This window comes from Vicugna pacos, chromosome 30 (genome assembly GCF_048564905.1).
Source record: "Vicugna pacos chromosome 30, VicPac4, whole genome shotgun sequence".
Lineage (NCBI taxonomy): Eukaryota > Metazoa > Chordata > Mammalia > Artiodactyla > Camelidae > Vicugna > Vicugna pacos.
Genome location: NC_133016.1, coordinates 3,407,503 through 3,434,273, shown reverse-complemented (window position 1 = coordinate 3,434,273; position 26,771 = coordinate 3,407,503). Strand labels below are relative to the sequence as shown.

Below are 26,771 nucleotides of genomic sequence, written 5' to 3'. Positions count from 1 at the left end.
TTTCAATGGCACGAGGAATTCAAGACAGTCATGTGGTGATGGAGGTAACTTCCAATCTCACGGAACCACGGTTATGTCCCTTAATGGAAGCTTTCCTCCCTTGAAATAAGACCTAAGGCACCTGAACCAGCAAAAGCTCGAGGTTGTGAGAACAGAAAGCTAAACCTCTTCAGTGGGTTCGTAGGTCCCACCCTGTGCTTCCCAGACTGGCGGACAAGCAGCACCATCACCCATCACTGGCTGAAAACATACGCCATATCCCGGAGGATGGCACCCCAACTTCCCAAGGGGCTGCTCCTCTGTTCTTTTGGGCACCGAGGAGCTGTATGTGAGATGTAAGGAGCCCGACGCTGCCCTCTGCATCTGTACGCAGGAAAGGGGAGCTCCGGCAAGAACAGCAGGAGGAATCGGGGAGCGCGGTGGTCAAGGTTCTCAGCTGAGTCCACTCAGATGTCTCCTTCTCATGTCCCTGGGTCCCACCTCTTCCCCCACTAACGCCACAAATGTAACCTAAGGGATTCAGTGTGGTTCACATTTCTGCTGCCCACACAGTTAGACATTGGGCTTGATCCTCAGTCACGCCTGCCTTGTGGCTACCAGAAATGGATGGCTGACCTCCGGATGTGTTTGTGCCTAACCTGATCTCCCCACTCTGACTCCACCACTGCCATTCTGGAAACCCTCCAGCACCATCCTCGTGGTCCTTATCACCGGCACTTAGGTGGGACACCCTCTAGTTAGCATCCCAAAGCCTTGCACCCAACCACCATCCCAACTCTGACGACAGGTGGTGGTTTAGGCAGCCTGACACACACCCATGTCCTAGGTGGCCGGTGCCCCTCCTCCACCAGCAGGAGGGGCACCACTGTGTGTTCAAACCTGGAAGCAGCCCAGTCCCATGAGCCCATCCTGAAGATCGGGCTCTGGCACTAATTCTGGATCCATGAACTTTATCAGTCAGGGGCCAACTTGAAAAACAGGCCATTCACAGACTTAAAATAGAGGGACTCTAAGGGGGAGGGCGTATAGCTCAGTGGTAGAGCGCTTGCTTAGCATGCACGAGGTCCTGGGCTCAATCCCCAGTACGTCCTCTAAAAATAAACGTACTTACCCCCCCCAAATAAAATAAGTAAAAATACAATAACAAATAAAATATTTTTAATAAACAGAGGGACTCTAATGAAGGGAACAGGTTATATGCGAGATGGAAAGGCAGAGAAGCCAAATCAAGGACACAACCAGAGATGAGTCACTCGAGGAGCCGTGACCACGCTGGGCTGGAGGCACAGCAGGAGGAGGTGGGGCTCTTGCAGCTCAGGAAAGTGGGAACCATGGCAGCCTTGTCTGACAGACGCCAGTACCACAGACAGAGTGCAGCCCCTGGCTGGGACACCCAGGAAGCACAGGGAGGGAACCCCTGGGGCTTTTCCCTTCCTCCTGCTTGGCTGGTCTCCAACCATTGTCCCCACTGGCTGAATCAGCCGTTCTGAGAGTCTGGGAGATGGGGCCTGCTGGGGTGGCCCCCAAGTGACACAGAACCAAACAGGGGACAGGGGAGGAGTAGATCCAATAGTAAAAACTGACAAGGACCAGGACCCTGCATGGCAGGCTTGGAGTGAGAAGAACCCAAGTACGCAAAGCAGGTTGTGCTCCAAAAGATAGGCTCCGGGGTGCAGTGATCCGGAGGACAGGGGGCGATGCTTCAGCATGAACTCCCGTGACCTGTAAACAGAACTATGACTGTGAGCAAACAAGAGGAAAGAAAATATGATGTAGGAAAGGATCGAACAAACAAATATTTATGTCAGATTCGGAGTTCGCCCTCCCAGTGTGACGCTCTGGGCACAGCAGGTCCCTTCGGTACACAACGGGGATGAGCGCGGACTTGCTCTGAGTAGAGCTGGAGTGGGGGCCGTCGCCTCGTCCACGCACCCTCAAGTTCACAGGTATTCAGAACTGTCAAAGGCAAACGCAGGTCACAGATCTCAAACCCCTCCTTTGCACCCCTGTGCGTATCTTTTCAAGTCGTATCTCAAAAGATGTCAAATCATCACTACTACCAGAAGCTAGAATAGTGGGGGTCAAATTTATCAAGCTGCAACAGGTCACAGTGGTGACCTCGTCCAATAATGAGCCACCTGCAAGCAACGCACTATCCGATTTCAGGAGAAAGAAATCTCAGATACTATATTAAAGGGCAGGTACAGTGTTGTGATTCCTGATTTTAAAAGTGACCATTTCGTTCCTTTTCTAAAGGAGACCTGCCAACCATGTTTTCTTTAAATTGGCTCTTGTGCAGCCAGATGGGTTCATCACCATCCGTTCCTTTACAACTAGAGAAATCCGCAACAAAAGAAGCCACGTGGCCTGTTGCGCAGGATCACACAGTGAAAGGCGAAGCCAAATTTAAAACCCATTTCTCCCAACTCCTAATCCAGTGCTCCTTTCTGTTGCAGCCAGTGGTGGTTGCCAAGAACAAGAGCTGTGCTCTCACCCTTAGCTCGGGAGATTAAATGAGGCAATAGCAATCTTGCCTGACCCAGTGACCCCAAGGTCAGCCAGTTCTGCGAACTCTTGCAACAGCCCAACCTATGTCGCAAGATGAAATATCAATCACAGTTGTAACAGACCAGGCTTCAGATGAAAAATTTGTTTGAGAGAAGGTCAGACTTGGGACAACCCATGGCTCTCATTTGGGAAGAAAGCACGCAATATTTTGAATGCCCAGTGTCACATACATTTACTTGAGCCTCTGTCTGCATCTCATCCTGGGCTCCCCTGGAACGTGAGCAGGCGCCCTTCGCCCTTCCTTCCTGGACCTCCCCTCCACCTGCGCTAGGGGCTCACAGCTCTGTGTCTCTAGTGACAGACGGTTCCAGCACATATAGCACATGAAAAATATTTGCTCAATAAACGAATGCACAAATGAGTAAAAGGTGATGACCAATTATTGCACTTTCCAGGACCGACAATTCCTGTGGCTGTGGAGAGGCTGTGTCACGTACACACATTTTGCTGATATTTTCCGTCAACCAGGCAACATACATGGAGCAGTAACAAGTTAGGTTAACACTCCTTGATATCAGTTTCTCATAAACTAAGAGCTGCCATGCATAATTCCTAAAAATGTCTGTTGAAGAATATTTACATATGGTTTGTTATTATTATATAATAGTATTATATAGCATTATATATTAGCACCATATGAAGAGCTAATATGAACATTCTTGCTTTTAACGCAGAAATTTTTCTTATATATATTTGTTAACATGCCTTTTGAGCTCTTGTTTTTTAATTGATTGAGATTTTTATTAAGGCTGATTTATTTAGAAAATTACTTCTAAAAAGGCAAATGAAAAGCTAAACTCAGTGAGCACTGGCGCAGACACAGATGTAATGGAATCCAGGCTTGTGAGCCTGGGTTGTTGCCAGAGAAGCCTGTGTGTCTCAAACTAGGCGTCCCCGGAGGCCGACTCCGGGACAAGCATACAGGTGGAGACAGTGTCTGCAGGAGGTGACCCGGAGTCGGGAGGTGAGGCAGGGAAGGGAGGCCAGGCAGTGAAGGTTGTGTTAGTGAGGCAGGGACGTGGTCACAGGGAACAGGGACTCAGCCAGGGCATGAAGCAGGCCTCACACTGTCCCCTGGGGAGGAGAGAGAGCAGGGCGCTTGCCCACCAACTCCTGCCCTCCCTCACTGAACTGCTCCTGCGACATCGCCTCCCTGGCTCCCCACGCCTACCCACCAGCAGGCCGGCCACATTTCCAGGCAGAGAGCCAGGAGCCAACAGCTCCAAAGAGAACCAGCCTTAGGTAAGTAACTCCCCAGGTAGGCTGGGATGACACAGGCTGGATGCTGACAGCATCCGCTCTGCCCTCTGCCTTCTGCCCTCACTAGGCGTGGGAACCCGGGGCATCCACAAGACTTGGATATCATCAAGGCCTTCTCACAGCGAGTATCAGCTCCGTGCCTGGTCATCCTCCAGAACTCACAGGGTCCGAGCTTCCCTGGACGGATCTGGCTGCCCCAAGTGAGGTGTGCTGTAGCATGGTCCAGGGATGACACTGCCATTAATGAAAACCATGCAGTCCAATTATACACACTTCTGTCAGAGAAATGCCAATTCAGAAAGAAATATACTGAGAACCCAAGACACCAAACAAGAGGCCCACTAGTACAAAACAAAACTCGCTGAAACCACGTCAAATGTGTTAGGAAACATACCTTTCAGCTCACCAACCGGCAGCCCACCTACTCAGTAACTAACTATGAGCAGTTCGCACTGTTTGGCACCTCAGGGAAACAGGAGACCTGGCCTGGGCTCGGCTGAGAAGAACAGAGACACGAGGAGGGGCAGAAGTAATGAGCATGGGGGCAGGGGTGTCCTGGTCCCCGACGGGCAGCTCCTGGAGACACACGTGCAGCAGACACGGTGAACCGGCGCAGCCCCACGGCACAGCCAGGACTCCCAGCACGCACTGCAGCTGGCGAGAAACACCCAGCCCCGCCTGCACCACGCGCAGCGCGGGCACCACCTGCGTTCCGAGGCTGCCCGCCGACCCGCTGCCGCCCTTTTCCTCCATCCAGCACAGCCTGTCACCCAGGATCTGGTACTGCATCCATTCGGCTTGTCTCGTAGGCTACCTCTGCTCTGGAACATTCCTATAGCTTTCCTTTATCTGTCATGATCTCGTGCTTCTGAAGAACTTCCTCCCCCCTTTTAATGGAATTGCCCTCATTTCGGGTTGGATGCACCTCTGGCCAGTAAACCACAGAAGCGACACAGTGTCCTTCTCAGGGCGTCCTGCCTGGAGATACGAGGGGCCCATCAGCCCCTCACTGGTGACACTCAGCAAGGTGTTACCAGTTTCTCCCCCACAGGGTTACGGCTGCGTCCCCTGCACGAGGATGCAGGCTACCGCGGCGCACAAGGAGGCCATGCACATACGCCGATCCTCATGCAGCATTCCCCTTAGACCCAGCATCCATCAGCGATTCTCGCCCGAATCGGCCCTCGCTGTGATGACTGCCAGTGGTTTCCCAACCCCCTCACTCCCCGCACGTGGCCAGCCAGCACTGGGTGTTGCTGTCACAGAGCCCTCCTTTCTCTCCCTCTTACTCATCCTTTAACTGTTGTTACGGACTCGGGGACCCCTATTTTCTCCAATGGTTTGTAAGTCTTACTGTACTTGTTTGGCTGCTGAAATCAGGCCAGATTTGGCCAAAGAGAGTCCCATCAAGCTGGCTCCTTGTCCTTCCTACACACCCCATCACTTTCTTTTTTTTTTCCTCCTAAATCACTCTTTATTTTGCGGCACAAGGTATCCCATGCTCATGGACCTATGCTGTCCCAGCCCTGAAATCACCATCAGTCTGAGGACCCCGGCTCCTTTTGGTGGGGAAAGTACTTGACACCAAGGTCTGGGCACAAGTGTGCTTGCTGACCCTGACGTATACGTGCTTCTAGGCCTGTCAGCGGACACAGCACTCCACGATGTCTTGAATGACTGGACAAATGAGTGCATTTCTATCACAGGGGAGACCTTTCCAAGGGCCAGCTTTTATCAAGACCCACATTATAAAACACAGCTCTATGTTCTCTCTCAGGAACGAGGAGTCCTAGAGTTCAGGCTAAGAGAAGAAAATCAGTAAAGACACTATGATAAAGGATTGGGTTCACTGTGCAAAAGGGCACAGCTCTGAGCGGGAGCCGCCAGGACTGAGAACCCCAGGACTGCGCTTTCAGACCCGAGCCTGGGCACTGCTCGTGTGAACTTCGGTCCCTCCTGTGGCTTTGGACAACAAGCCATGAGGTTATCTGAACTGGGATGTGGAACAGCGCACTTTCTGGGGCACTCGTGGATATCACAGGGCGCTACTTGGATTCCTCATCAGCCACGGAGCTGACGGCGGGAATTCAAGGACGCCTGAGCACAAATCTGGGGCAGCGCTGGCTCATGTGCCCTTTCTACAACAGCACGTTATGAATAATTTCAGATGCACACAATCGTAAAAGAACCCGTGTGGCCTCACCCACCATTCTTAGCTCATCCACCCACCCCCAGCTCCCCCATAATTTTTGGCAAGAAAATTTTAAAGCAAATTGTAAACATACTTCAATATGCATCTCTAACAGCTAATGACAATACTAGTATCATCTCCAACAAAACTGAAAGCAATACCCTAATTACCTAAGATCATCTAATAGTACCCAGTCCATGCTTAACTTCCTGCAATTACCTCAAAAACATCTTTTCACACTTTAAATTAAGATCTAAACAAACAGCGCCCACACGTTGCACTTGCTGGGTAGACCCCCTAAGAGCATTTCCACCCCTAGAAGATCCCCTCTCGTTTTTAATCTCGTTTACTTGTTGAAGAAAGTGGGCTCTTACAGAATTTCCCACATCCGGGACGTAGCTGATTGTTAGATCAGCTCTTAATACATGAAGAGTGTTTAGCTCCGGAGAGATTATTCCCTGACCCAGTGAGTGGCAGACCTCGTGGGTGATGTGCTGATAAGAAGTAGGAGGGACAGGGTGCGCTCCTGGGTGCCAATTAGCAGGTGACAAACTCCAAAGGAAGAGGCACGTCTACGGGAAACACCTCCAGGGATCACGACACAGGTTCAGCGGAAAGAAGGTGGCCTGACGGGCGGGCGCTGCGAGCAGGAGTGTGTTTGCTGCAGGAGAACCAAAGCCCTCTTCTCAGCGCTGTGGGAGGGAGCCGCCGAGTCCTCGCCAGGCCCCCACGGGGCGGCCACAGCACGGCTCTCTATAAGTCGCTCTCTCTGCTCACGTTACAGGAACACTGGGTTCATTCTTATCATGAACAAACAAAAACACATCTCAGCTCATTTTACAGCCTTTCAAACCAAACAAAACGCTCCTTACAGCTCCTTTTATTTAATTGACGACTTTACCTTAACCCTTCTTTGTTTGTGTGTTTAAAACCTGGACATGTCACGAGGCCAAGCTCCACAAGCGCGTCACGTGGGGAACTGGGGGCCACCCAGCTCCTCCCGAACAGCGTCCCCGTTTCCTCCCCGAATCAGGTTCCTGGGGCTGCCGGGACAAAAGACCACAAGCCGGGTGCCTTAAAACCACAGAAGCGTATTCTTTCACAGTTTTGGGGCCAAAAGTCCAAAACGGAGGTGTCGGCAGGGCTGCGCGTGCTCTGAAACCCGCAAGGGAGGGAGGGTCCTTCCTCGCCTCCGCCGGCCTGGGGGCTGCCGGCAGACTTTGTCGCTCCTTGGCTTACTGATGTGCCACTAATGCCTCCCTTCATCCTCACAGGGCGTCCTCCCTGGGCCTGTCTCCCTCCACATGGTCGTCTTCCTATAAGGACAGGAGCCATATTGGATTTAGGGGTCTGCCTACTGCAGAGACCTCGTCTGATACACCTGCAACAACCCACTTCTGAAGAAAGTCACGTCCGCAGGTACTAGGGGCTTGGACCCCAACATGTCTTTTGGGGGAGACATAATTCAAGCCATGACACTCCCCTCTCACACGTGAGTAGCTTCACATAAAGTACCGACTACCAACCTCCCCTCCACTTACAGCCATACGTCTGCCTTGTCCAGCCTGACGTATGGACGTCTGCAGACCACCGGCACCTGGAGGCCTTGTATGATGCCGCTGTCCTGAAGGTGGCTCGTCCACATTCCCTCACCTGCACAGAACGAGTGGATGAGCGCCCACAAGCCAGGCTGGAGGAAGGCTTATCGGGGAGGAGTCCAGAGGTGCTGGGCACCAGAGGGAAGACCAGCAGGAAGCAGAGCCAGGACCCAGAAACTGCACCTGCACGAAGCCAGGCAAAGATGTAACAGTCAGAGACACTCCCAGGTGAAGCTAAGCAACCTTCTGTAAGTCACCGAGTTTCGCTGAATTTGTTTCCTTCTCTGTCAATGAGACACTAACTCGGCCAGCAGGGTTGCACGATGGAGGAGTGAAATGATGTTTGCCTGGTGCCGAGCGCACCGTGGTCTGGACACGGCAGATGTTCCCACCTGCGTCCATCAGGCACAGAAAGGCACAGAAGAAATGCTGGAACCTGATCCAAGGACTTGCATATCCTGGGCCCCCACTTCCTCCTCCCAGGCTTTTCAGGGTGATGAATGCACTTCAGATGTGGGTGCAGTGGGGACGCCACCCTGCAGGGGGCAGAGGGGACACAGGGTAGGGGACACACGGTAGCATGGGGCTTAGAGAACAGTCGGGTTTTTTTGAACCACAGACCAACCGGAAGGAAGCTGTGGGACACCTAAGTAGAACCTCGACCAGGTGTTCGTGGGGTAGACGTTGCCATTTAAACTCTGCTCTGTGGCTAGATGTGGGAAAAACAAAGATGCCCAAAGGGTCCATCTGTGGCATCCGTGGGAAGATGAGATACTCCTGACTGGCGACACGCCAGATCAGCTGGGGTCAGGAGTGGAAGAGAGTAATAACACTTATCATGTGGATGAGAACCTGGGGTGTGTAGTTGTCCGCTGGTGCACGTGGACAGAGGTCATTAAAAAGGGGGAGACTGGTCTCAGTTCGGGGACTGAAGCACCTTGCTCCAGAGAGTCACTGCCCCAAACTCACACAGAAATGAGCAAGATTGCTCTGGGGACTGCAGAAGTGAGAATGCCACCTAGCAAAGCGACTGAATTCTGCACCAGATGCTTCATGGGCTATTCTCCAGCCCAACAGATTGCACCCATTTGAACCCCAGTTCATGACAACGCATGAGCAATGACTGTATCAAAGATCTAAATGACGGTGCAGGAATCAGGAGTAAATAACCACCACACTGACAAGAAACAGCTAAAGGCAAACGGCCTACAGTCATTACCAAGTGCTTTCTGCCAAACTCTACTGAACCTGAACACACTTAGCACACACTGACTCTTCCCCAGTTGAGCTCGGTAGGGTGGCTTAAAGAGGCTCACCCCACATTCCATACCTGACTTTCGTCCTACATTCATTGTGGATGAACACAGATTCATTACTTCAGTGTAGATTCTGGTGGAAGAGTCTCCCCAAAACTCTATATAGGTTTTTCAAAGTGAGGGGCCAACATCTGAAACAGAAGAGAAGATGGGATCATTCTTTGGGATGAATGTATTCATAGAATATAGAAGACATGTCAGTTACAGGTCCTCAACACTACCAGACCCCATACCCACCTTTTAAAAACTATCTTGTAATGCCATCTTAATCTGAAACAGGATTCCTAGATGGTATCACTTATACATCCTTTTGAAAAGGATCACCCTAACAACCTAAATCTAATGTAAAAGCAATTCATAATGAAATACTTACTTCAACATGTAAATGCTCGGGTACCAATGTGCTAGAGGACAAAAAGGGCCCCACACATTTCCAAAACACTCCCTAGGAGGCAGTACCACCCCCACCGAAAAGCATGAAGGCTGCACTTTGTGACCAGGGCCACCAACTGGACCACGGAGACCCCCCGGCCCAGGAGGGCTCGTCCATGTGGTGCAGAAGGCTCTAACCAATAGTTTGCAGAGCCAAAAATGTCCTTCCAGCATCTGTACTAGAGAATGCAGAACCTGTTGGCCAGCCAGAAGTAGAGAAGGGGTGGGTACAAAGTCACTGGGGAAATAATGGTACAAGAAGAGAGAGCACTACAGGGAAGTGGGGAGACACTCGCCCCTGGAGATGGCTCTGATCCTGCTGGCTTCCAGATCCAGCTCCATTTCTGAGCCACCAAACACTCGTTCGCATACCTTTTCTTTAAGATGCCCTGACTCAATGTCTGTGCTCTAAAATCAACATGATAAAAATTTTGGAGTGAAAAGGAAGTTCTGATGAGGTGTTTTTGTTTGCTTGTTTTAAATCTACTCCATTGCTGGCTTGAGAAGTGATTTAATGGGGAAGTGAGTGCAAGCTGTGAGAGCTGCAATTTCTAATTCTCTATCAGCCACAAATTCACTGCAGAGCTTTAGGCAAAAGTACATGACATCGCATCCCCTGCAAACACCTCTTCCTCCTAGTTAAAGCCGGAAAATCTGGTACGGCTGACTACCAGTGACTTCAGGATTGGAGCTGCTGACAACCACCCATTCCCACACCTGCGCGGAGCAGGCGCCCCCACAGGCCTGCCTGACACTGCTCATGAGCCTCCCGCCGCCTTTCAAGCAGAGCTCTTCTCCCAGCACATGCTGAGTCATCTGCATGGCAACTGCCAAGCAGGTAAGAGGTTTCCAACTTAGAAGGAAGGTGAGGGCCTGGTGAAACCACCTGCAGACCAAACCATCCATGATAAAAAGATGCAACGGCTGAGATAGGGTAGGGCTTTGTTCTGGGCTCCATTCTGCTGTTAACCAAAATTTTAGAAATGGAGACTGGATAGATGTTAAAGGGTGTTTATCTGGAGTTTGTAGGACTGCAGCCTGAGACACACAGATTCAAGTACTTGTGTTCTTTCAGACTCCAAAACGAGGGAGGGTTATAAAGGAAAAACCCAAAGATAACAGTTAGTTACATAAGTTGTTTATCAAGAATGATAATTGGAGCTGCAAGAAGTGAGAGTGCTTGTTAAGTGAGGGTTGGTTGGGGACTGAAATGATTGCATAATTACAAGGGGACGGCCTTGAGACCATAAGGTTGCAACTGGCAGGTGTGGCTCTGAATACAGCTGGTGGTGTCCTTAGGTCTGGTAGAGTTCATAGAAAGTTCAAGTTCTCAGTGGTGCAGAGACCAGAACCTCGATGGCCATCTGACCATTTTTCACATGCCCAAACTGTGATTACGTTGTTATAATATCACTTTTCATCACTGCCAAGTCCTGGTGCCTCGCAATTTGCAAAACACCCTCGGCACACCCACTGGCACTGGAGCTGTGTTCTCCATCCCAGCTGAGGTCTGTTTCATGCGCTTCACCTTTCTACCTGCCTTGCTCTCGGCTCACCTGGGTTTTAGGAGGACATCTAGGAGCAGACAGAGGCCAAGGAGCTGGGTGATCTCTAGAACCACCTGCCCTTAAACTCTGCACGCTCCAGCAGCACGCCCTGAGTGAGGGGCACCAGCGTGCTGTCACAGTGCCACTCCTTCGGGAGAGACATGCCAGTTTGGATCTAGGAGCTATTTCATTTCCCTTGCTTTTCTTCCCCCCTATAAACGGGATAACCAATTTCTGGCATGGTGCTTTTCTGCTTTAAAAAATTAATTAATTTTTAAAAATGGGCAATGGGTCACATTTTCCCTGAAAATCTGGCCCAATATTAGGTTTACTTGCTGCTAGGGGTTGAATTGTTTCCCCCTACATTCATGTGTTGAAGTCCTAACCCCCCCCCACCTTAGAATGTAACCTTATTTGGAAATAGTTATCGCAGGTGTGGTTAGTTAAGACGAGGTACTGCAGGAGGGTGGGTCCTAATCCAGTAGGACTAGTGTCCTTATCAGATGGCCTGCAAAGACACAGAAGATGAAGGCAGAGATCCAGGCGATGCTTCCACAAACCAAGAACAGCAGAGTGCCAGCAAACCACCAGACGCTGGGAGAAAGGCATGGGTCAGACGCTTCCCCATCCCTCGGGGGAACCAGCCTGCTGACACGACACCTTAGCCGCAGTCTTCTAGCTCCAGAACTTCGAGACAGTCATTTTCTGTTACTTGAGCCACTCAGGTCTGCGGTATTGTGTTACAGCAGCCTTAGCAAGCCAGTACACTTATTTAAGTTGCTTTTTGAGTTTAAACATTGGGCACCTAATAAACGACAGAAAACTACTAGTATTTACATATAAAATCCATAACGAGGGCCATTTCTCATCGCCATACTTAACAGCTTTTACTAAAAGGGAAAGATTTGTATGACAATATTTATCAGAAACTCCAACTGTGGGCCCCACTCCTCAAAATCTGATCTTCTCTAAGAATACTCCTGACTTTCCCAACACGCTGATGTGGTGTTTTGAACAGAAGGGATTAAGGGTAGCAGTTGTACCATGAGAAATACCACCCCGCACGCACTCTCTAACCCAGAGCACCCAACGGAACAGGGTAACTGCCGGTTAACTACTTGGTGTCCAAATCAGTCAACTCGCCACCAGATGCTTCCCTCTCACGCCTCCTGCTCTTGGCCTTCTCTGGGAAGGTTGACTGTAACACAGGTCAACCTCACATCAGCCCCCGAAACAGCGAACCCGGAACTCTCCCAGTGTGTAGCACAGGGATCTTCATGTGTTAGTTACTCTATCACGTTTTATATACTGGTGACTCACGATTGTTAAAAATAGATTCCAGGTTCCCGGTTGCCAATCTAGCTTGCATGGCTTTAGAAAGGGTCAGAGGGGCTTTCTAGCACATTTCCTTAAAAGAGATATCTTGATAGCAACTGGTGAGAGGGTTATGTCATAGAAAATTATACTAACATTTTGATGGTGTCATATGCAAAATTATAACACATCTTACTCGTTATTTGCTCATCTGGCTGTACTTCAGACTAACCCTCAAGGGCAGGCATCTGGGCATTAAATATATCACGTTTATTTTTCTCCTGCCCATAGAAGAATCAAAGGCAGATTAAGCAGTTCAAGGAAAGGAGCTGGTTCAGCCTTTAGCCTCCAAGGGGAAGAGGTGACAGTGAGAATACTTAATCTCATCTGAATAACAAACTCTGCCACAACTCTGGGGAATCAAATTCCACATCAGAAAGGTGAAGGCTAAGATATTTAGCATCTGAGTCTCACTATTAAAATCGATGCAGTTGTTTTCCACTCCTTAGGAACAAGGTGTATGGATTTTAACAGCTTCTGGAACATCGGCCCTGGCGGTGCACGTGATGGCCTCCCTGGGCATGTGTTCCACGAGTTAAGCTGTCCCCCGGGTGTTCTGGCTCAGTGAGGAGGATGTGAATTTCCTTCCGGGGACAGACTTTGGAAACAGACAACCCAGTGTGAACGACAGCAAAGTGATCATCTTTTACTAATAAACAGAGCTTAACGAAGTCTCCCTGCCCTGAGAGAAAAACCATGAAACCGAGACGCCAAAAAACCTTTGATCTGAAAGGTCTGGGCTCTGAAGATTTGCTAATAAGTGTTTCACCACGTCGCTGCATTCAAGTTTCTCTCTGATGATTGGGAAAGCAAGAAGTGCTGGAGGCCTCTGTTAACCTTTGTTGGGCTGAGGAAAGCCGAAGATCTGCCTTCTCTGGCTCATGAAGCAAGTGTCAGCCCTCCTGGAGATGAGCACCTATTCCAGCGGGGACAGGCCAGGCAGCAGGGGGTGACGAGACCAGAGCAGTGGCCCCGACTCACCCGCCCGGAACTCCTGCAGGTTCTCCGTCAGGAGAGATGCGTATAGACTGTTTTACGTAGGAAACTCTGATCCACGACTTCTCTTCCTCCAAGTAAGCGAATGCCTGTTACCTGACACGAGAAGTTAATACTAATTAACTATGGTTTCAGGTGAAGCTGGCAGGAAAAATCAACTGTCTAAAGGGTGCATATTCTAACCTAGAAAAACTTCCTTCAGCCCGCAAACTACATTGGTCCCACTTACCTCGCCAGATCCAAATCCCTTCTGGCTATTTCCAAATATCCAATTACAGGTAAAGAATTTGAACATCTGGGGGCACCTGGAGGTCCTGCCGTCCACCCTCAACGCACTTATGGAAAGGCGCTGGTTTTCAGGTACGACAAGGGAACATTCACAGCACAGACAGCCGACTCTCCCCAAAGAAAGGTCTCTGTCCCACTCACCCGCGGAGCCCGCAGACATTCCTCACATGAGGGGGACTCCTGTGTGTGAACTCACCCCAGCTTGCTCAGCTGAGCTGGGACTTGCCCCGAATCACAGTTCTTCCAGGCTCGGGTTGATGGAAACCCAGGTTGGATAATCCAAGCCCGCCCCCACCTCTGAATCCCGTGGGCATCACCACAGAAGCCAGTGGCCGTCGCGGCAGCATCAACTGTTGCATCTCGTGAATTTCCCGGGTGGCAGCGACAGCACCACAGAGACGTTTGGGAACAATCAGCACCTGGGCGTTGGTGGTGAACTTCTTCCTGGGGCATAGTTCTGAGTTCCAACTTGTCTTGGCTGCAAGCCTTTGAGTTGCAAGTGATGAAAATCTCACCACAAACTGACTTAGACAATCATGGGGATTTATGAATTTCAACTCTCAGTTTGAACCAAAAGCTGCCGCCAATCTTATGACTCAACTTGTCGATTTACTGTAGTAGACTATGCTTCCAAACTCATAAAAAGTCCCACGATGGATCTGGAAGAAAGGTGTGATCCAGCAGTTTATCCAGTGTCTCCAAGAACTCAGATTGTTCCTCAGTCCTTCCACTCTGCCTTCCATGGGGACAGCCTTATCCCCAGACCTCATGAGTCCCCACCCCAACAGGACCCAAGATACTTCATGATGCCAAAATGGCTAGAAAGCCCCTCTGACCCTTTCTAAAGCCATGCAAGCTAGATTGGCAACCGGGAACCTGGAATCTATTTCTAACAATCGTGAGTCACCAGTATATAAAACGTGATAGAGTAACTAACACATGAAGATCCCTGTGCTACACACTGGGAGAGTTCCGGGTTCGCTGTTTCGGGGGCTGATGTGAGGTTGACCTGTGTTACAGTCAACCTTCCCAGAGAAGGCCAAGAGCAGGAGGCGTGAGAGGGAAGCATCTGGTGGCGAGTTGACTGATTTGGACACCAAGTAGTTAACCGGCAGTTACCCTGTTCCGTTGGGTGCTCTGGGTTAGAGAGTGCGTGCGGGGTGGTATTTCTCATGGTACAACTGCTACCCTTAATCCCTTCTGTTCAAAACACCACATCAGCGTGTTGGGAAAGTCAGGAGTATTCTTAGAGAAGATCAGATTTTGAGGAGTGGGGCCCACAGTTGGAGTTTCTGATAAATATTGTCATACAAATCTTTCCCTTTTAGTAAAAGCTGTTAAGTATGGCGATGAGAAATGGCCCTCGTTATGGATTTTATATGTAAATACTAGTAGTTTTCTGTCGTTTATTAGGTGCCCAATGTTTAAACTCAAAAAGCAACTTAAATAAGTGTACTGGCTTGCTAAGGCTGCTGTAACACAATACCGCAGACCTGAGTGGCTCAAGTAACAGAAAATGACTGTCTCGAAGTTCTGGAGCTAGAAGACTGCGGCTAAGGTGTCGTGTCAGCAGGCTGGTTCCCCCGAGGGATGGGGAAGCGTCTGACCCATGCCTTTCTCCCAGCGTCTGGTGGTTTGCTGGCACTCTGCTGTTCTTGGTTTGTGGAAGCATCGCCTGGATCTCTGCCTTCATCTTCTGTGTCTTTGCAGGCCATCTGATAAGGACACTAGTCCTACTGGATTAGGACCCACCCTCCTGCAGTACCTCGTCTTAACTAACCACACCTGCGATAACTATTTCCAAATAAGGTTACATTCTAAGGTGGGGGGGGGGTTAGGACTTCAACACATGAATGTAGGGGGAAACAATTCAACCCCTAGCAGCAAGTAAACCTAATATTGGGCCAGATTTTCAGGGTGGGGCCTGAGATTCTGCATTTAGCAAACTCACTGGTCTGCAGAACACACGTTGAGAAGCCAGGGTGTAGGCCTTACTAACGTCCCTTAAACATGAATACATGTATATATCACTACAATGAAAAATAATAGTACATAATAGATCACGTTCAATAATGACGGAGCCTTTTGCTTTTTGATACGGACAGAGCTCTGTATTTTATTGTTAAGTGACAAAATCTTTCCAATATGATTCCACTTTTCTAAAGGAAAAATATATACACTGAAATACTAATCATAGTTACACATAGGTGTCCACCAATTTAAATTTTCTTTTTACATATTTCTGATTTATGTCTTGTTTTGTTTTACTTTTCTATAAATGTACATAAAAGCAATAACTATAATTTGAAAATTTCCATTTTTGAAAAATGTATATACAAAAAAATGTATTTATAAATACATGTATTTATTCTTTGGATTGGGCACCTCCTCTTGGCCACCTATAGTCTGTAATCTCCAAACAGATCCTTTTAAATGTAAATGAGATCATGTGTGTGAAGCCAGGCTAGCTTCCTTGCTCTTCAAATATGCCAGGCACACTGTTGCCTCAGGGCCTTTGCGCTTGCTGTCTTGGCTCCTGGGAATGCTTTTCATGAGACATTTGCATGGCTCATTCCCTCGTTTCTTACAGGTCTCCACCTAGATATCGCCAATTCACAGAGGATTTCCTAATCATCTATTTAAAATCACAGTCCTCTGTCCTTTATAGGGCCAGCCCCACTTTACACTTTTCATAATACTTTTCACTGACTGTTGTTCATGCTCTGCCTCTTTATTTACCTGCTGTTTGCAAATCTCCTACTAGAACACAGCTTCCTGAGGGCAGGGACTGTAGCGTCCTGCTCAGGGCTGTGTCTCCAGGCTGAGATGGCTCCTGGCTCATAGCAGGCACCCAGTGATAGTTGGGGGGTGAATTTTAGGGAACACTTGTGAACTGAAGAGGGATGCTTTCTCCTTCATTCTTACACTTATAACTAGTGGCTCTTGACCTCTGGGGAATAATAGGCCACTTAAAAATTTGAGAAGAGTTACTAACGCCCTACTCAGAAAAACCATGCACACGAATAAGACGTTTCATGTAGTGTCTGGGGGCTTAACGACCCTTAGAGCTGCTTTTTGAAGTTGTAATTGTTTGCCCCAAACCTCAGGTGCCACTCATTTAAGCCTAATTGCTGTTCAGCTGGGCCAGAAGTTGCTAGAAAGCTTCCCTTTGGGTTTCTCCCAGTGGGAGACAGGTAACTACGGCTGTCACAGAATGGCAGCTGATTATGAGAGACTGCACATAACACCAACACACACTATACGTAGAAATTCATAATCTGTACTTGAGATGGTGAGGACAAAGCAACAGTCCAGATCCAGCAGAATAAATTACAGTAGGAGCCCTACCAACCCATCTCCACTGAGTCTTGACTCTCGCCTCGCCCTCTGAAATACTTAACAACCAAGGCCCACAACACACTGGTACTCAAGAGTCTGCCTGCCCCAGTGCCTATCCACCCCGAGTATAACGAGCTGAGTGCGTGTTTATCAGTTCAATTTGTTCCCAGTCGGCTTATCGCAGTTCTACCTGTAATTGCAATTGCAACATTTAATTGAATATTATGTAACTTGGAAAAAATGAGGTGCAAAAAGAGAGAGGTTCCTATAAAGACCACAAAGACTATACTGAGTACTTTTGAAAGCTTCGATAAAGGGGTTGTCAAAAGGCCTGGTTAGCTGTGGACAAAACAGTTGTAAAAGACCAGGTAGAAAAGTACAAAACTCTAGGAAGACTAGGGTACCAAGAAAGTGCTGGAAGTCTCTCTAGTTTCTTATTCGACTTTAAGAGAAAGCGAAGAGATAAATGATGCAGCATTGATGCAGTTAGTGGACCCACTCTCAAAGAAAAGCACCTGACAAATGAACATCTGGATGACCTTAACAGGATGATGACTTTCCACTTTACCTGACTTTGAGTGATCAACCCTCCAACCACACAGCTAAGGGGGCTTCTAGTGCATTCTAAACACAGGGAGAGGAGGCAAGCAACCAAAGTCATAAAGGAAAGAAAGGACATCCTATGAGCATTATGGAATTAATTTTATAAAGACAGAATGCATCAGAGCTCTTGTTTTTCTCCTGGCATGACTCGGCAGACTGCGGAAGAGCTGGCTTCCTGCACCCGAGCAGAGCGCGCTCTAAGTGGAGGAGGGGCACAGCTGAAGAGTCACGGGCCGCACACTGGCTCTGTGAGAACAGCCTCATGAGCAGGGAAATGAAGGGGGTACAGAATCCAGTCTGAACCTGAAAAATACAGAGACCCAACTACGAATGGGTCCCGTGCTCAGCAGAGGTGATTCTGGAAAACAAGAAGCCGTGAGGAGCACTGGAGAGGAGGGCAAAGATCTACTCCATGATTTCCCTAAAAGGGCTGTTTTCTCTACTACATGAAAACTTCCGCCAGGAACACTGAGATGTTCCCAGCTGCATGTGCTTGGAATTCTCCTGCAAGTTACTCAGTGTTTGGGGGTAAATCAGTGACCGAGCTCACACCAAGAGGGAAAATGCCTCAGTGGTAAGACTTGAATCCGGAAATAACCACTATTTTCCCAGGAGGAGAGTGTCACTTGGGGCCCCCAAAGCAACAAGTTTTGGTTAAAAGGAAAGCTTTTAGGGACTGGGCTTACAGCCCAGTTAACTTTACTAGCCTGGAAGAGTCCACAGACTCAGGTCTGGGGCAGGTTTGCTGAAGTCAGGAGATACTGCAGCTCGGCGGAGATAAAGAGTAACTAGCAGAAGTTAATCAAATTCGGGTCCAAGAGCACAGAACTTTCCTAACCTCTGGGTGTGTAACCAGCCTTGCCCTCCTTCCTGTTTGCAGCTGATAAACTTCTACCCTCCCTCACCCTCCATCTTTTGGAAAGGCTCCAAGATCTAAGCACTGGCGTAGGCTCAGCCGGCGGGATCTGGCATGTGAGACTATCATGGCTTTGACAGATAACATCTTTCTCCGCCTCTTGCCATTGCTGAGAAACTTCTGAAGTCTAAACGCACCTGTGCTCCAATATACACAGAGCCAGCCTTCTGGCTGCCGTTCTTAATGCTCACTATCCTCACAGGCTGAGGAGCAGTGGGGCACGGGCCTTCAGCACCACCTTGGACTTGCTGTCACCCCCATGGCTTTTGGGCAAGAACAGTATCCAAGTAGTGTCTTAGTAAGAATAATCCAAAAATGGGGATAAGACATTAGAAATAAGAGTGGGAGGTGGGAGACCAGCCAATGGCCTTTAGTCATTTATTAGTTTAGTTATCCAGTCAACAGACACCTCCTATGTCCCAGGAATTGAACAAGGCTTAAAAGATACAGCATGAAAGAGAAGTAATAGCATGGACAGACTGGGTGGGCAAAGCCAGGGAGCATTTGCAACAGAAATTCAGACGAGCTGTAGGCCTGAACTAAGGCAGTGACAATGGAGGTGAAGGGAGATGGATCCGGGCAGACAGTAGACAGACCATTAGAGCTATTTCTTACTTTTGATTGCCAAGGTCATACAGTTTCATTCAAACAATATGTAAGAGGACAAAATACAAAGTTAAAAAGTAAGAGTCCCCTCACGAGCTTAACAGCATGCCGATTCTAGGAGGCGATGTCGTGAGTGGGATGTGAGGGGGTCCCATTCCTGGCATGAACTGGACAGGTGCTTCTGAGATAACAAACACGAGAAGACCTATTTCTTGGGGGTAGAGGATGTCTACTTTGCTTGTGCTGGTTTGTTTTTTTTTTAATAACAGCTTTATTGAACTGTAAATCCCACACCAGATAGTTCATCCAAACTGTACAATTCAATATTTCTCAGTATGTTCACAGGTATGTGCAACCATCATCATGATCGATGTTCAGACATTTTCACCACCCCCAAAAGAAACCCCATACACATTAGTAGTCACTCCCCATTCGCCTTAACCCTCCTCCCCAGCTCCTCCCCAACCACTTTCTTGTCTTACAGAGCTGTCTATTCCGAGCATTTCATATAAATGGAATCTTACAATATGTGGCCTTTTGTGACTGGCTACTTTCACTCAGCAGTGTTTCCAAGGTTCAGCCACGTTGTAACATGCATAGTACTTTTTGTTGTCAAATAATTCTCCAGCAACGCACAAGGGCTCCAGTCTCTCCATGTCTTTGTCAACACTTCCTATCATCAGATTTTTTGATTATGGCCTTCTTAGTGGATGTGAAGTCGTATCTTATTGTGGTTTTCACTGTCATTTCCTAACGACCGATGCTGTTGAACATCAGTTCATTTGTGTCCTCACCAGCTTTGTACACCTTCTTTGGAGACGTGTATAATCAGATCTTCTGCCCATTTTTCAACTAGTTTATTATTGTTTATCGAATTCTAAGAGTTATTTAAAAGTCCCTTATTAGATATATGATTTGCAAATATTTTCTCCCACTCTGTGTTGTCTTTTCACTTACTTGATGGTGTCCTTTAAGACACAGAAGTTGCTAATTTTGATGAAGTTCAGTTTATTTCTTCTTTTTAGCTTGTGCTTTTGGTACTGTTATCTAAGAAACCACTGCCTACGCCAAAATCATCAAGAACTATGCCTATGCTTTCTTCCAACATTATTATGAGTCTTTTACTGTGTTCTTGAACTGATGAACTGAGAAAATGAATGTGAAAGTAATGCTATTACTTACAAAAATATTAAATAATTTCATCTGACAATTCTCCAATGATTTCCTCCTAAAGAGCTATTGACAAGCATAATCATAAAAAGTGAAGTAACCAGTTTAGCAATAAAATATTAGGACAATGTAATAATAGTTTTCAAAGTTGCTGAATGTTCACCACAGGATAAATGTCACTTAAAATTACCATGTGAATTTCAAATTATTTCTACCAGAATTTCTAATTGTCAGCTATTTCCAGAATTCTGCCATGGTGCCAAGAATACTAAAGCAAATAGAATTTTTTAATCTAAAATTGACAGCATGTCATTTTAATGGTTTCTTAAATTATTTGGGCTGAAGGTGAAACTTTTGCAACTGCACCTTTTGCACCGTTTTTCTGGAGGACCTACGCTGCAGACAAAGCAAACTTGTTTCACTTGCTTCTTTCTTTAAAGGGAATGGTGATGGTGGGGTCCACCACCGCCCTGCCCTGGAAGTATAACTGTTTCATGGCCACCCAAAACCTTGAGTCAACTTCAGCTTGGTCCTAGAGCTTCCAAATACCACCAGATGCAGAGAGCCCACCTGTGGGCCCACCTTCCTTAAGACAATTCACTTTTATGGGAAATTCTACTTCCAAAATTCAAAGAAGCTTCGTCTGGTCCACAGTGAATTTAATGACTTACAGGATTCTTTGCATCACCTGCCTCGGTAGGAAAAGGGAGTGACCAGGAAGACAAGGCGCCTGAAGCAACAGCAGAGAGCAGCAGAGAAGAAGGGCTCCCTACTTCACGTTCATAGCACTTCCCCTGACAGATGCATCACTCCCACCCACAACTTGGGGTTCGTCTTCCATCTTGATGGAAATGTTCATATTTTGACAATCAAAAACCAAACGAGACTGTGACTTATGTTTTAGAATTTATATAATGATTTTGTGACCTCAAATTCTCCAACGTCTCTTGATTGCAAAATATGCCTCCAGATGAACCCTCTCCCCACTCATTCACCGTGGGAATCCCTTGTGTCCTTTCCTGTTGTTTCTGAGATTGACTCCAGGCTTCCTGCATAAAACCTCTTCCTCTCCTGTCGCCCCTGCCCCATCGCCCAGCTCCGAGCAGCTGAACACAGTAGATAGCGAAGCCCAGCCCCACCCCTCCATCAGGCCCTGCCTGCCTCTCGCAGGAACGTGGTCAGGCTCGCTGAGGGCAGTGACAACGTGAGAGCCTGCCTGTGCTAATGCTGCTGGTACATCTCGCGAGGGTGACTCTGTACTATCCCCAGCACCAGCGCTCTCCACACTGACACGGAGCCAAACCAGACTGGGCCTCTGGGTAAGGTGACACAGAACACAAATGCAAGCAAAGAAGAGGAGAAAGGAGTCAGGCCAGCCTCACAGGTTCCTGCGCATGGGCAGGATGTGGCTATTAACTGTAAACATCACAATTACGATTCGCTTTGCTCAAATTTCACACACCAAGTATCTCATCCTAACTTAAAGCAAGATTTCCTCTAGGAGATCCAGATGGGGGACATGACACATTCATTGCACGTGTGGGCTGGGCAAAGGAGTGCAACCTTGGTTGTCATGTCATTTCAAGCCTCATGAGAACCTGAACACATCTGGGGAGAGGAGGTGTGAGTACAAATGCAGGCGGAGGCACGAGTGTCCTGCCTTAATCCCTCTGGTTATACTGTTTATGTCCAGACACACCCTTCATTATAATGCTGAACCCCATGTCTGCACAGTGAACCGCTGGCCCTCCCATCCTAGAGGAAGAACTGCAGAACGTCCGATGGAAATCCTTGATACATAAGCATCAGAAAGCAGAACAAAGGCCTCACAAATCGTTTTTAGTGGGCTACTGACCTATCCATGATTCAATGGTCACGACAGCACGTTTAGGTCAGAGCCTACTGGCCTGTCTGCGGATGTGTCAAGGCTCAGAGGGATGTGCGTTGGAGCACTTTCAAGTCCAGTCCAAGAGGCATGATTCTGTTTCAGGCACACGTTTATTAAAATCTGAACAAAGGATTCCTCTGCAAGGCATCTTCCCACATGATACGGCCACCCTGCCCCACCACCCTCCTACATTCACTCTAACGTTCAGTGATAAAAAAGGCAGAGGCTGATACATGCTATTGATTATAAAAATCTAGGCTTTAAAAAAATTCCTTTCCAATGTGTTTTAGTTATTTCTGAAGAACTCCATGGTCATCAGTTGGCTAGCACGCCGATAGAAACCTGCAGAATCATCGCTAACTACAAAATAAGTCGAGTCTATAAAATCACCTCCCAAGTTTCCACCTTTAAAGAAGGCATGGGGCAGAGAATAACAAACCGAGGTGGGATGACTGAATTGGCCCACGGGAGCCACACCAGAGTTCCCCAATTTCTCCAACAATCAGATTCCAAATGTCCCGTGATCCCTTTCAAAAGTGTTTTTACAAATCAGGGAATCAGCATGCCCTTACAGGGGTACATAGAGCATTTTCACCTCTGAAGGAGGACTCTGCAAAACCGTAGAACCTGGGTAAGTGAGAGGCTCTTTGGAATGACATTTTTAAGCTGAGAGAAGGGACAGTGGTAATTTTCCCTCATAGTTCACAGGCTTTTCTTTATGTTGTTAGTGTTTTTTAATCAAAGAAGAGATGGAGTCTCTTTTGTAGGTCCTACTGGCCACTTTCTCTTTTTATCATCTATCCAATTGCTCAGGTAGAACAATTATTAGAAATCTTTAAGCTATTATTTCTGGGCCTTTCTTAATTTCCGTGGGGGAAAAAAAACTACGTTGGAAACATGCAATACCTGATTATTCAATTAGATGAAGCAACAAAAGGAGAGATCCAAGGACGCCCCTCCTCGCATCACACAGACAACTTGGGCCTGAACGATGAGCACATTCAATGACTGCCCAACAAGCCGATTCTACACGTTAGAGACAGTTTTATACCAAACAGGCAGGCAAAGGTGATGGCATGTTTTAAGCGCTCGTGCCCACAATAAGCCAATGACACAGTGATGTGAACATCAGAATAAAAAGGCACACTCTTAAACTTCGAAAGTAGAAATTGGAGAACAGTTCCTTTTGGTTTGTTTTTTGTCTAATGTAGGCGAAAGCAGAACAGGTGTATTCAGATTATTTTCAGGTGAAGGGTTCTGTCAGTCAAAGCAGTTAACGGCGGCTTCTTTCTCCTGGGGCCAAAGCAATCTTTGCTTTCGTCGGCTTCTGAGAATGTGCTTAGTCTTCCGATGTGTAGAGGTGATACATCAGGGCTACAACCAGTGCCGAGGCGGCTGGGATCACCCAATTGGTCCACCAGCTGGAAAGAGACAGCAATGACGCTTGCATGGCGTTTGAAGCAGGGACTCAAAACTTTTGCTCCTCCTACCATGAAGGCCACCGTGGCACGTTTTTATTACCTCTCTAGCTTATCTGGGGGAAAAGTAATTCTGAGCTGTAGAAAGTGACATGCATACAACACACATCCGGGAACACTGGCAACTGCTCTGGCCCCCAGCCTCGTAAGAAAACTAACAACTTACCCGTCCACTTACATCTACTTCTGTGCACTTACACAAAGCTATGAATCACCCCCACAGCAGACGCCACCTAAGACTAGTGACTTATCAAAAGGACATCAGATCTGGGTTAAGCACCACAAGTTCACAAAAGTGAATATTCTTAACAGGTTTTAGTCTAATTACATCCATTAATTAAGAATTGAAAAATGGCACTGAACTGAGAACCAGAAGATCAAGGTTCTCATCTCGGGAGAGCCGTCAGCAAGCTCTATCAGCCAAGGGCAAATCATGTCCCTGAGCTATAAAATTTGGGAGTTTGAGGCATATGATTACTAAGGTTCCTGCTAGCATCACAGCTCTTCCCTCTGTGATTCTGTTTTGAAAATCTAATCTTCTCACGTGTGTGGCAGGTTTAAAGTGTTAAGAAACAGCACGCCCAAACTACTTAATCTGTGGTCCACAGCTGTAAAGTCACAAAAATCCCTCATTTACTCTTCGTTCAGTCCCGGTGCACAGAATTTCTGATCTACTATAAATGACAGACTATGAATCAAATCAGGGGCAGAGCTAGGAAGACCTTCAATATAGATTTGAACCTATAATTTCTTGGAAAACAAATTAATATGTAGGTTTTAGAATTTGAATAGAGACAGGTAACACCTACATATACATAGATTTTCCGTCATAAACTTTTTATCCTTTAATGCTCTTTACATGTCAACCCATTCAAAGACCAAGTTCAATATAATGATTTTAACTGCAAAAGGACTACAAGTGTAAATTTCTTCTTGGTGGATTTTCAGTTTCCATTTTAGAAGGAGACACTTGAGTGAAAAGCAAGGGAAGCACCAGGACACGGACAGCCGGGGGCAGTGGTATCCAAGAGGGAGAAGCAGAGCAGGCAGGAGTGTGGCTTTGATCTTGGGTCCAAATACATATATATGTATATTTGTTTATTTATACATATGACGGTAATAATACAAGTCAGTATGACAGAGCTGCCAAAAATGTCAATATGATCTTGGACTATAATAAATGAATCTAGTCCCTAGAACAAGAGATTCATGCTACACACTTGGATTTCTGGGTTCAACTCTAGGGCCCACCGGAGGAAGGGAAAACTGAGCCACGCTCAGGGAGATACAATCACGACAATTTAAGAAACTGACCACATATCTGGTGAGGAAGAAAACAGAATGTTGCGTCTGGAGATTAAAAGACTGCCCAGGTCACAGGGCTGCCGTGCGGGGAAAGGAGAGTGGGTCTGTTCTGCTCCTTAAGGCAGATGCAGCTGGAGGGTGAGACCTGTGGTTGTTCTGAAGAGTGTCCATGGTCTGAGCTGTCTGACAGTTCAGGAGGGAAGGCCCTGTGTCATCTGGGTGCTTAGTGGAGATGACCCTGGGGGTGTCCGCTAGAGGGGCACAGTGGGAGCCTGGGATCAGAGGCTCCTCAGATGAGGGAAGAGGTCCCCAGACCAACCCTTGTTCTAGAAGCCTTCTAATCACAATAATGCTTTGAAAGAAAACTACCACATACCTGGAATTAGAATCAACAGTAGTAATAAGAGTTTCCTGAAACCAAGAGAAACAGTAAGTTAAAGGGAACATACAAGTACACATAAAATTGACTAAAACCTGTTTTAAAACAAGATCACAATAGGTTATTCAATTCACTTCTTATTCAATGCAGTCCTCAAAAAACGTTGAAAGGAAAAATTGTATCATAAATGTCTTTTCATCTAAATGCCCAAAATTTCACCATTTTTTCAGAAGAAAAAAATTTAAGAATGACCTATATTTAAATTATTTATGAACATAACCTAGATAATTTGAAAGAAAATGTTAAAAATTAATAGGCTACCTAAAATATTCTGCACACAATAGACATCTAAATACTTTAATGTAGAAACTGAACACAGGTATCATTTACACATACACAGAACCTATCATTACCTTTAAAGAGAGCAGTTCCATTCTTTGAAAGCATGAATGAAACGTTCAACAAAACATCAGTTATTTTATTAAACCCCATACGAAGTAAGTGTACTCAGATTATAAGATATATTGGCCAAAAAGAAAAGAGTAAGTGTCATTTACATTGTAACACTCTAGGCTAGTTTTCCTGGCCTTCTTTAACTATGGCAAGAAGGCTCCAGAAAGACACTGGAAGCCTCAGAGGCTTACTTCACACTGTCACCCACCAAGAAACCTCCAAATGCCAGGGTGTTTCATGATTGCAGCTTGTTTTACTTCCCAGCACTGAGGTCCCTCCTGTCAGTACCATGAAAGTGAACTATGGATGGCTCTAGGATGTCTGCTTCCCCAGATAGTGGGATAACTAAGGTCTAGTGAGAATGGAAGCTTTTCTGGGCCTGAAAACGTGTTAAGAAGCATTCTTCTGAAGCTCCACACCAGCAAAAGTGTTAGTGCCTCAAAGGATGGTAGCCAAAAACAAGCAGAGTTCTCTCTGCAGTTTTCCAAAGCACAAGATAAAAAACCAGTAGCAAAACAATCAGCGGTTTGTAGTGAGGCAAAGCTACACACAGCAAGGCGCGTTAAAGACCCTCCCGTGAAAAGGCAGAAACCTTTCAGGGAGGGGCAAGCAAAGCAGTTATGAGACCCACCAACCTGGAAACATGACCTTTAAGACTTCTGACACAGGAGGAGGGAAAAAAAATAGTCATTTCAAAAGAAAACTTCACATTTATTATCTTTTTAAGCAACATTAAATCTTAGAGACTACAAAAAGTATTCGTAACCACTGCAAGATTAGTTTTCAAATTTTGTACAGATAAATAAAATTAACAAGGATTACTAGAAGTAATTGGACAATGAGAAATTACTATTTATTAGAAGGAAGACACAATCAATTCTGAAACAAATACAACAGTTCATTCAACGTAAAATGTTACTGTCACACTAGAAAGTTAAGCCTGAAAGAGTCAACAGAAGGCAAACGTGGATCTGTTATTTCGTTATACTGAGCACATGCATTTCGCCAGACATGTGGATAATTCTATATGAAAAGCAGCTCGCCTGCCCTCCTCCACTGTCACT

General features: G+C 47.0%; 1 protein-coding gene and 1 long non-coding RNA gene across 3 annotated transcripts in view; both read right to left on the bottom strand.

Moving 5' to 3' along the window:
• Nucleotides 1-1,175: 1,175 nt before the first annotated feature.
• Nucleotides 1,176-14,155, bottom strand: LOC140690494 (uncharacterized). 2 transcript variants are annotated; one of them, XR_012065803.1, is made up of 5 exons: nucleotides 13,767-14,155; nucleotides 13,268-13,378; nucleotides 8,948-9,064; nucleotides 7,673-7,800; nucleotides 1,176-1,722 (listed from the first exon to the last, which is right to left on the bottom strand). It is a non-coding gene; the product is annotated as an uncharacterized lncRNA (long non-coding RNA). The 2 variants fall into 2 exon arrangements; XR_012065804.1 differs by lacking the exon at nucleotides 7,673-7,800.
• A 9,092-nt stretch (nucleotides 14,156-23,247) lies between these two features.
• The window catches only part of CYB5A (cytochrome b5 type A), a 33,490-nt gene continuing 29,966 nt past the window's right edge, over nucleotides 23,248-26,771 (bottom strand). Inside the window, exons 4-5 of the mRNA XM_072952123.1 lie at nucleotides 25,252-25,286; nucleotides 23,248-23,513 (exon numbers count right to left, since the gene is read on the bottom strand). Coding sequence (XP_072808224.1) covers nucleotides 23,432-23,513; nucleotides 25,252-25,286 — 117 coding nt within the window. The 3' untranslated portion in view covers nucleotides 23,248-23,431. The remainder of the gene's footprint in view (nucleotides 23,514-25,251; nucleotides 25,287-26,771) is intronic.